General features: G+C 37.5%; 1 protein-coding gene across 3 annotated transcripts in view; it reads right to left on the minus strand.

Moving 5' to 3' along the window:
- The window catches only part of mtr (5-methyltetrahydrofolate-homocysteine methyltransferase), a 49,449-nt gene extending 39,082 nt beyond the window's left edge, over nt 1–10,367 (minus strand). For 2 of the 3 annotated variants that reach the window (XR_008599545.1, XM_055004719.1), the window contains exons 1-3: nt 10,209–10,367; nt 6,047–6,258; nt 5,850–5,939 (exon numbers count right to left, since the gene is read on the minus strand). Coding sequence is in view for 2 of the 3 variants with exons in the window: in XM_055004719.1 (XP_054860694.1) it covers nt 5,850–5,939; nt 6,047–6,258; nt 10,209–10,251 (345 nt within the window). In the remaining variant the exon portion in view is untranslated. Of the gene's footprint in view, nt 1–5,849; nt 5,940–6,046; nt 6,259–6,339; nt 6,397–10,208 lie in introns of all 3 variants that reach the window. The other variant, XM_055004720.1, reaches the window with a different exon arrangement.
- Between the last annotated feature and the right edge of the window lie 1,302 nt (nt 10,368–11,669).

Genomic DNA, 11,669 nt, shown 5'->3' on the forward strand with positions numbered 1-11,669 from the left:
GTTGATTTTCTATCTCTCAGTGAACAAATCTTGATGTATTGATCTTCTGACACAGTGAGCACTATCATAAGGTCAACAAATTTAATTGGAAAAAGCCTCTGATTAGTCAATCAATTTACTTGTGTCATCTGAAGGCTGCTACAGTAAAAGACACAAAAGAGTTGTCAGAGAACCCTGATCTTTGTACACAGCAGTTAAATGGTTCATGTCAGGAACCTGCTTCAGTTTGATTGATGAATGAGATGTACACCGTGTCCGAAAAGTTGGTTCTTCCCACTGGACAACATGTTTGATTGTTTGTCACCAGAAAGGGTTCCACCTGGTCAATCAGGTACTGTTTGTTTGTCTGTCAATCTGTCAGGTCCCAGTAGATAAATTTATTGCTTGACCAAAATGCATTATACTCACAACCAAACTTCGGAATAGTGCTGTCAAATGACTAAAATTTGTAATCACAGGGTTGCGGTGGATTAATTTCGATTAATCACAATGAACTAGCATTAATTTTTAATCTATATTAATCGTGTTTCATTTTGTGTGAACAGATTCAAGAAAGAAGAGAATATATATGCACTTAACATGTTTATTAAACACCTGTGCTTTGGTGAAAAGAAAACTCCTTTCTGTAGAGTGTGCCTATTACTGTAAGTTGGTGGACTTTTCCATCTTTGGAGGTTTTTTTGTATTCAAAAAGAGGGCCAACATGCTGTTTAGCGCAGGAGTGGTCAACTAAAATTCCAAGTGGTCCAGTCAGAGAAAATGTATTAAAGCAAAGGTCTGGAACATCATAATGTCTAACTTGAATTAGTGTGATATATGCTGATGAAAACTGGTAGTTTTATTAGTGTCTGCATGTAATCAATAACTGACCGTCAAATCAAATAAATTCAGGACGGTTCAAAAACATTTTGACAACATTTATTAATAAATAACTTCTGATATAACTGTACATCTGAAAATAAAGTGAAAAATAATGACTGAGCAAGCTGAACCAACTTACATACATCTTTACCAATACCTAAATCTCAAAAAAATGTAAACAACTGAACACTTTTACATTTTTTTCTCTTATGTCACTCCCCTTTTATACCTGCTGCTTAATGGGAGAACTGATTCTGAATCGTGGTCTGAATGATGTCAGGGTCATTCTCAAACACATTTGGAGCTCATTGGTGAGTCTGGAACCATATTTAGTTTGGATTATATTCATAGTTGAGAAGCTGGCTTACAGCTGTATGTTGAGCCAGACATAGTCAACACGTGCAAGATGACTTTCCTCTGTGTCGATTTGTTTATTACTCCGCCAAGGAACACGGCAGAGTTATGTGACGATCGGCGTACATTTATCTGTGAATCTATCTGTCCGTCTGTAACATTACTCAAAAACGAACAGATTTGGATGAAATTTTCAGGGAAGGTCAGAAATGACACAAGGACCACCTCATTAGATTTTGGCAGTGATGCAGCTTATAGTTTGGATCCACGGATTTGTTAAGGATTTCCCATTGCAAGATATAGTGGCTGGCACAGCATCGCCGTAACCATGACAACAGGTGAACGCCGTTTCAGTTACCTGCATCAATTCACTCGACCCGTTACATATTTCGGTCACGCAATTTGGTATCTGTACTACATAATGTACGCGAGCACAACACATACCTGTGCTCATGCAAGGCAATTTTGTAGTTATTTAGTTAGTCTGTGGGTCGTTCTATATTAAATGATTAGATTCTATGTTGCCGTGATTTCTGAATACACAAATCGAAGAATGAACAGTCTTGGTGGAGCACTGCACTCTCTGAGTGCTTTTCTTGTTTATCTTTTTGTCTATCCTCCTCTCGTCTGTCCCTCACCTGTTTTGTGAACTCAGCTGCGATGTTTAGCGGCTGGAATGCAGAGACCAATTCAACATCACATGGGATGGCTGAACTCTTACCTAATTGGTCTGTGTGTTTCCTGAGCTGATAAACTAATGCCATAAACACTGGAAAAGCTGCACCAGTAAAATAGAAGCGATCCATCAATTCGTCAACAGGTAGCTTAAGCCCTTGGCAAAAGTATCCACTGGGTGCAGAAATGATGGCAAATGTACAACAAAGAAGGATCCTTCAAAGACGTGCCTCACTCAGGAGGTCCACCTGGCCTAAATGCAAGAGCCAAGCATCTGATGAGAAAGGCTGGCGGCAAAAGACACCAGTCATGCTGGTGACTCAGGTGAGTCAGAGGCTGAAAAATCTTGGAGATGTTGTTTCTAAGAGCTCCGTGTTTCGTTATTTAACAGAAACACTGGGGCTGAAGGCTTACAAGAGGCAACGTACCCCGCTACTCACCAAACTACAAAAGGAGAAGAGACTGGCTTTCACAAAGAAGTCCATAATTCTGACTCCAAACAACTGGAAGAACTGGATTTTTTTCTGATGACCCAACAGCCAAAACGACCATATCTATACAGATGATTGTGAAAAAGTACCATCTTCTGAGCAAGTGAAATTCAGTGCCTGTATTATAGTTTGGGGGGGCTATGTCTGCTTCATGTCTCTCAGAGCTGCACAGTGTGCCTCAAGGTTCCACTGCTAATGCACAATATTAGGCCAACAACATTTTAGAAAAGGTATTACTTCCAGTTTTGGCCAAGAGGAAGAAAATGGGGCCTTTGCCTGAACAGAAAATATTTAACAGAAGTTCTGAATTGGTATTTATGCAAGATGGGTGCACCTCTGACTCAGCAATGGTGTTCTGACCATCTACCTGGCTTTAGGGAGGAATGGCCACCAATCTCCCTTAAACTCCAACCAACTGAGAACTGCTGGGTAATCCTGAACAGTCGCATTTTTACCGGTCCACCACCGACCACCATTAAACAGCTCAACTCTAGGGTTATGCAGGAGTGGAGGAAGACAGAACCATCCACACTCAAGAACCTCGTACATTGCACACCTGAAAGACTGAAAGTCGTGATCAAAGTAAAGGGGGAAATGCTGGTTATTGAATAAATTGATTCTATTGCATATTCAGTCTTTGAGCTTTGTTTTTCAGGGGAGAATGAGCTGTTGGGACACGGTGTAATGGAAATATTTCTTCATTTTACATGTCACAACTTCTTGTGTTTTTTTAAATGTTTCTAAATTCTCAAACTTTCTGATTATTTCCAGGTTAACAAGAAAGGAAGATAGACTTTTAATGTGCTCTTAGACTTTAGGACTTAACTGAATGTGCTGTCTGTCTTTAATCTATAGAAACAGATAGGAAAGAAAATTTCCTTGATTTCACTTCCAGATGTTCTAGTTAAACTAAAAATCTCGGCATCCTAGACTGAATTCAAGGCTACCTTAAATTTATTTTAAAATAATTTGTGTAATCTTTGACTTAGCTCCTTAACACTCACAATTGATTTTCAACTTTCTGTTTGTCAGAATTGCTTTTAAAAAATACAACAAATAAAAAGTCGGCAAAACAGTTTTGGTAAAATGGGTCAAGTGTAGCGTACTAAGGAGCAGAACATTCCAGAGCAACACACAAAGATCCAAAGATCCTCTCTCAAAGCTGTAAATTTGGCAAGACACCATTTCAGGAGACAGCTAACCCAAAATTCACCTCCAAATGGAACATCTGCTGATCGGATGTTTCCTACTAAAGGACCACTCACTGCACTTTTGGAGACAACAGGATGCCTCCTACCTCCACTAGAATCTGATAAGGGTCATAAAGTGTTAACTGTGAGGAAAACCACACTTCTGCAGGATTGGCATTCTGACCTTCTGATCTTCCAACCTAACACACAGAACTTTATACACAGGAATGAACTGAACAGTTTTAATCAGAACATTAAGGAAATGCACCATCATCAGAATGACAGTGTGGACTCAGCCTCTGATACCAGGTTGATCAGGAGCAGTATGGAAAAAAAACACATGGAATCTGAAGTGTTTTGTGGAAGATGCACACACATGATACCAACACCCCTCCTCTCTCTGTCACAGACCACAGCCATAAAAGACACAGAAGACTTTTTACTCTGAGAATATTTACTCCCTATGTCTTCTTTTTCTTATTATTAGTGAAAGCATATGCTTTTATGTTTAACCATGCCTAAAGTCTACAATTTATAAGTTTATTCTTATGTTTACACATTTTATTATTATCTCAGGAACCATATGAGATAAACGTGTTGTGTTTGGTGTCATTTTAATCATTTATTCAGTGTTATTTCAGATCTGTGATCATCATGAATATTGAACAATTGGATTTGTACATTTAAGAAATGGACTAAGAGTAAGTTTTAAAGGTATTTGGCCTCTGATCTCTCCTGGACAGTGAGGCTCAACACCACGCACTGGGAGGAACACATCCATGATTGGTTAGATGCTGATTTGCATTTGGCTCCAAAGCTTTCTATATAGAGAAAAGTAACTGGAATGCAACTTAGTTTTGGTTGTTTTAAGTTTTTTTTAGTTTTTGGGTTTAGTTTTTGTTTAAGTTCGGGCCTCGTTTTTGACCTTTTTGAATGTAACTTGGGCTTTTAGAGAAAATTCAACTTGGGCTTGTAACTGTTCTTGTAAGAATGGGCTTGTAACAAAGGATCTTAGAAAAATGCAGCTCTTACAAGAATGCAACCGGACTTAAGAACTACAACAGCGCAAATATTTGCTTGATAAGTATGAGCTTTGACTCTTAGTGTTTTTATTTTGACACAATTTTGCAAAGCAAACCTGCCAAAGTTCCTTCTTGTCTCTGTGTTCCTGAAGATCTCATCCAGCAGATCATCTCAGCTCCACATCCTGCAGCAGCCTCTCTCTCTCCTACGAAGGCTACGCAAGTATCGCTTTCCTTCTGCTAAACGGGTGAATTACAAATTACAATTGGTTTTCCAATTTTCAAAGTAATTCTAAATTCATCTCCTTTTCTACCAACTGCTTCCAGTGACGATCACAGTTCATTAGTTTATTTATCCGCATTTACTCATTCATTTATTCACTGTCTGTTGTTGTCATGTCATTGTTGTTTATTGTTTGTTTGTAGAATTAGTTAATAAACGTTTGTGTATAATTATCATTGGTTCTACCATGTATTTCTTTGTTTTGGGAACTGGAGGTCAATGAAATCAGAGTTTACGACTTTCAGAATGAGACTGATCAACTTCATTTAGTCAAAGTCTCTTTGAGACTTGCCTTAAATTGAGATTTTCCTCAGGCAAGCTGAGGATCGTGCCCCTAAATTAATGTGTGCAATTTTAATCAGAAAGCGTAGTTTCTATCATTTCTACACGTTCCGCAACACAAGTAATTGAAAAAAAAAACCTACAATAAAGGTATAGTGCTTATTACTGGTTTTGTTGCTCACCAAATTGTGGTTTAATACCTCATTTCCAGCATAATGTTCAAAGTAAAACAAAGACAAACAGAATTACTTGTCTTGTATCACATTTCCAGCTGTAAAAGTTCCTGATGATATAAAGAATTAAATTGATGTACCCCAGATAAGAAGCAGAAAAACCGATATTGTTATATTTCAAACAAACCTAAACACATTTTTGCTTGTTTCTTTAGAGTTTTGGATTACTAACGAGACAAAAGCTAAAATGAGATATTTTTTTAATATGAAAAACTGAAATCACTGCTTTTCAGGACTTCAAGCAGCCACCCTGGTATTAGTACAACAGTCTGAGCTGTGTTTCCTGAGTGCAGGGACAACAGTGCAGTGTAATGTGGAGACAAAAGCACAGTCACAGAATTAGGGGATCTAAGAAATGATTAATGAGGTAACAGCATCTACTCTGCGTACTTGACCTCTGTGTCGACAACCACATAAACGTGTGAGTTATCTGCTGTGGTCAAGCAGGTACATCATACCATGTGTTCCAGTCCATAGTCTGCCTGGGCGATGGAGGTGCTGCTGAACGTGTTGGTCTCGATGATGTCAGCGCCAGCCTCCAGGTATTCCTTTATAAAACACAGAGAGCAAGACTTACAAACACACACAAACACAGCTGGACATCACAAAGAGTCAAATCACAGTCCATGAAAGTCATGCCTGGAAACATAAATACCTTGTGGATTTTGTAAATGATGTCCGGCTGTGTGATACTCAGAATGTCGTTGTTACCCTTCAGAGGCAGCGGGTGCTCTTTAAACTTGCTTCCCCTGAAATCTTCTTCTTGGAGCTCGTGCTGCTGGATCATGGTTCCCATTGCACCATCTAGCACCATGATCCTTTGCTGCAGCACTGCTCGAAGCTCTGACTCCAGAGGACAGCTGCCTCCTGGACAGGAAATGGGATGGGTTAACTTGCAAATACAGTTACAGCTGGGGCTAAACCATATGCAGGGGGTCCTCAGCTTACGTCGGCGTTCCATCCCTATGGCCCGACGTAAGTCGATTTTCGTCTTAAGTCAGAACTCTGGCAAAAATGTAAACAAAGCCGTTACGTGCATCATGATATCGATCAGTTCTTCAGAAAAGTCAAGAATACCAACGACTTTCATGTATGTATGAATCATTTTACAAGAACAGAATATGTTGCACTGTTATTACAACTACTTGATCACACTTGGGAGTCACAATGAAGGGCAAAAAGTCAGCAAATGTAGCACAATCCAAGGTGGCGTACAACCAGCGAATGTAAACAAAACCGATGACATATTCGTCCACTTCGCTTGCAAACTAGTTCCACCAGTTTCAACGTACCGCCGTAGGTCAAGGATGTCATAAACCGAGGACCCCCTGTATCGCGTTAGCATCAAAATCACAGTGACCTGGAAGCTCAGTGTTACCACTTTTTTTTTGCTGTTCGATACCAAAAGTAAAACTCACACAGTTCTCATTGTACATAACAAATCTACAAGTTAGGCGAGTTTGTTGACATGGAATCCCTGTGTTTACCAGGCAAAACAAGTAAGGAACAGGAAAGTAAAACCAAAATGAACTATCTGTTTGGGCAAGGGGAATGCAAGGTCAGTTGTAGCTCTGCACAGTCAATGAAATATGAATCACAGCCGCGACTGTGAGGTCTCACAATTAAATGAACATGATCGACTGCAGTATCCATGTTTAAAATGTGTGCTCCACTAATAGAAAACAGCCCATAGAGATAATGTCTCTTGGTTTTAACTTGGGTGAACCTGACATGAGAATGCTTTATTTCACTCTTTTCCAAGTAACTTTTGGTTACACCCCAGTCTGATCTGCAGCGCTGCAGTAACTAAGTGACGAGACTCAAGGCTGCTGTGTGACAGCAAACTATCTTATTACCAAAGTCTGCATGTGAGCTGCACAGGAAACACTGGTAGATCTAGTGTCTATTGATAAGCACATGTTCAGCACATGAGGCATTTTTGGTACGACTATATTTACATTTTGCTTCAAGAAGATGCACTGAATTATTTTATGTGTTAGTTTTATGTGCAGATTTGTACATTATATATACCACAACATGGATTTAAAAGTACTGCTACGTTAATATCAATGTGAAAGCGCAATTAAAATATTTAGTCTCTTAAATACTGATCAATTTAATTGCAACTAGGATTTTAGAAAGAACTGTGCCGCCCTAAACAGTTGTACAGAAATATTTTGGCTACAAAAAGGATAATGTTAACCATATTTTGTCCAATATAATGCAGCTCTCAACATGAACACAATTTAAAGAGCATAACTTATGCAATCAAAAGATATTCATGACACATAACTCAGTCTGTCGTCTTAGAAGCTGCTGTGCAATCTCTAAAATGGAGCTCGCTGACCAAGTGTTCCCATCCAGTTAACTCTGGTTCAGTTTTTTTGCTTTTGGATTACAGCTGGGGTTTTTATTTGGAATATTGTTGTTTCTGATGTCAACTGTTAAAAAGTCGTTTCCCTTGATTTTCATTGGATTTCATTGCCCAATATTACCAGTTTTTGTGTTAAATCCTTTATATCAGTCCAGTGTTTCAGTTAATCTGTGAATTTATTTGTCTGTTTACACAAACAAAAGAACACAGGCTTGTTCACATTCTGTAGTTTGTGTTTCACAAAGTCTGTTCTGTGGAAAACCTGCAATCCTGCTCAGATGAGGAACAGTTCTGCTGTTGTGACATTAGACCAGATCATGTGCTTCACCAGCAACTTTGCACCATTAGATCGTCTAAGCCAGGGGTGTCAAACATGCGGCCCACGGCCCAAAACCGGCCCGTCAGAGGATCCAATCCAGCCAACAGAACAGCTTGTAAAGTGTAAAAATTATTATTTATAAAATTATAAATTTAAAATAATTTCTAAACCATGACAAGTTGTTTTGATCATAAAGTAAAATACTAGATTGCTCATTGTTCTTTTGTGTCTCATTTTTGTGTTTCCTTTTCGTCTCGCTTGTGTTTTACTTTATTCGCTGTTTTGTGGATCATTTGTGTCGTTTTGTGTTTTTTTGTCTCGCTTGTTTTGTTAGTCTACTTTTTTGTTGTTTTGTTTTTCGCTTTTGTCATTTTTGGTCTCGTTTGTATCATCTGTGTAATTTTTTTGTCTCATTTTTGTCGTTTGTCCATTTTTTGTCACTTTGTAACTTTTTTGTCTAATTTTTTGACTTTTTTGTTTTGTTTCGTGTCCTTTGTGTCTTGTTTTTGTTATCTTTCGTCTCGTTTTTTAACTATTTTGTCTTGTTTTTGCTGTTTTTTTGTCTTTTTTTCATGACTTTTGTCATTTTGAAAGTAAAATATTATATCAAAATAATATTATATCATTCAGTTCCAGATAGATGTGACTAAATGTTTTGTGTCTTTTTAGACACACTGTGATCAGGAAGTTGTAATGTGTAAATGATAAACTGAGACATAATGTTGTTGAAATTGAACTTATTTTTCTTCAGAAATTTCAGGTTGTTCATAATGTTTTGTAAAAAGATAATTCTTTAAATGTGAACATTTTCAGAATTTACTTTGTTGCACTAAAACAAAGGAAAAATTTGGAGTTGCTGTTATTTATAGCTGTTATTTATAGCTTATTATGCTGTGATTTTACTGGTCACTTGAGATCAAATTGGGCTGAATGTGGCCAGTGAACTAAGATGAGTTTGACACTCCTGCTCTCAGCAGTGACTATGATCTGTCAGGGTGAGGATGGGATGAGCTCTGCGTCTTCTGCTCTTAATATGAGGTGCTGAACAACATCCACAATGTTTGCATTATTGTCAGTGTCATCAGAATCACAGCATCACTATGTTAAATAGTCATTTCCAGCTTTGCTACACCTAGATAACTATAGTAGGCATCGAAATGTCACTAAGGCCCTTACATGTGATAAGGACAGAAGCCTAACTACTATTTGTGATAAGCTCAGTCTACAACATCACCTGATGTTTCCTGATTGGTCAGGATTTACTGCAAACATCAGCTGCTTCTGTCTCACAGCTACAAAGGATTCATCAACAGCTGCTGATGTACAGATTTTAGGGATGCATAATATATGGATGGCCAATATATCACTGGCCAAGTACATAAGACAATCACAGCTGTTGTTGTTCTGAAAATGCACTCATTTTGTGGACAAAGTTTACAAGAAACAGATCAATCTTCACATTTTTTGCATTTTTAAAATATTATAATCTGTTCTCATCTGCAGATGATTATTGTGTTTTGAATCATCTTTATATAGATATGCACTAGCTGACTTCACATTCTGATCCAAGTTTAAACATGTAACACCTTTTAAAGTACACTCACATAGACAGTGAGCATTATTGAAACCTTGATAGCCCTCTTTCCTAACATTATGAATGAACTTCTCGGAACTTTAGTGGCACACAAGTTACCAACCGTGTGCTTGTCTGTGATCATTTTAAGAAGAAGGAAGACACGGAAGAGTGAGTTAAAATTTAACTGACCCCTTCCCAACAAACAGAAAACACAATGAACTAGCCATTCCTGCTATAAACAGTGTACACATGCTAATCTGAGACTCTAGCTGCTTGCTGATGTGGACTCAGTTTTAATAGTTCCTACTTCTGACATGTTTATCTTCCATTATTACCGGCTCTGACCCGTTATACATTCGCAGAAATATGTGTACTTTTATTACGAATTATGCAAAAAAAAAAGCCCTGTCAAACTCGGTTAGGTACGATATGACTGGTTAGCTAATATTGTCTCACACAGACACACACGTGCTGTTTGAAGTGGACAACTGGATGCAGAGTTTAGCTAAAAGCTAACCGTTAACGCTGACTAAGGTGCGTGTACTTACCAGCTTCTGAAGAGAACTGATTTAAGACGTTAGTCGGAGCCATCTTGTGCACAGCCAGCCTTGCAAACAGCCCCAGAGTCTTCTTCAGGTTGACTGGCTTAATTGTGCTGCTCAAACTTTTCCAATCAGCGGCTCTTATTTTCTCGGAGCTTCTTCTGCCGCAGCAGCATGACCATTTCCGACAGCCGCCCTTCACAGTAAAAGCCTCAGCTTCCACCCCACCCCGGCCTCTCTGGATCTGAACTACTTCCTTGAAAGCTCTGTTGCTTTCACTGCTGTTGAAAATACACCGACATAACTGAGAACTGTTTATTTCGATGTGTCGGCCTCGTTATTATACATTGAATTTTTTTGATATAGTTCCATGAAATGTCAAAAACTATGAAATCAAACACGTAACCTATGTCAACCTGAGAGAAGCAAAAATTACATGGGTCAACATATAATTGAGGGACTTTTGAATCCCATATATCTTGCATAAATTTTTATCAAAACTAAATTTAAAAAATGTTCTTTTTATGTTCATTGTGATCATGTCTTTACAAATTCCATAATTATTTATTATGGAAACAATCATTTATTAATAAAAAATGACTGCATATCACTAAAATGTCAACTAAATAAGTGCCCAAATTTAACAACAGCCACCTTCCAATTTGCTAAACAATAATAAAATGAGCTTAGTAAAAAAATGTTTTGATTGTGTTCTTTACTAAGTTGAGATAATCATGACATATATTACTTTTATGGAAAATTTTATATGAAAAATAACAAATTGTATCTATGTCTGAGAAATCCCTTTCAACAAGTTACCCATTACAAAAACACCTCTCAAGGAAGTGTGTTAATTCCAGATCACATATGTTTATCCATGCAGAGAATTTTTAAGAATGAGATTTACTCTGGATAATAGTACATGCACATTTTGTCAAGAAGATATTGAAACTCAAGAACATCTTTTCTACACCTGTACTATTGTGAGGAGGTTTTGGGACAGAATGCAGGAATGGTTGCTAACAAAGAATGTTATACCTGTCTTTGATCATAATTGTATTAGGTTTGGTCTCTTTATGCAAGACAAAGATCTGGAATTTATGTGTAATACTATAATGATAATTGGTAAATTTTATATACACAAATGTAGATTTTTTAAGGCTGCTCTGAATTTTATTGCTTTTAAAAATGATTTGAAACTTTTTTTTACTCCTTCAGACTAAGATTCTCATCTTATATATTGATTAACCCATGTGAAGTTAATTTATTTTAAACTATCTTATTCTATATAATGTTTTTCTTCTTTCTTGTTCTTGCTACTTGGACTAGTTGAATTGTATGACACAATTGGTGCGTATTTGTTGTATATTTGTTGTTAAACAATGCTTAATTTTAAAAAAAAGTCTGCTGTTCTATCCATTCATTTCATTCTCCTCCTCCATAGACTGTATGTTGTTTCTCTTTTTT

Source organism: Amphiprion ocellaris, chromosome 18, assembly GCF_022539595.1.
Source record: "Amphiprion ocellaris isolate individual 3 ecotype Okinawa chromosome 18, ASM2253959v1, whole genome shotgun sequence".
NCBI classification, from domain to species: domain Eukaryota; kingdom Metazoa; phylum Chordata; class Actinopteri; family Pomacentridae; genus Amphiprion; species Amphiprion ocellaris.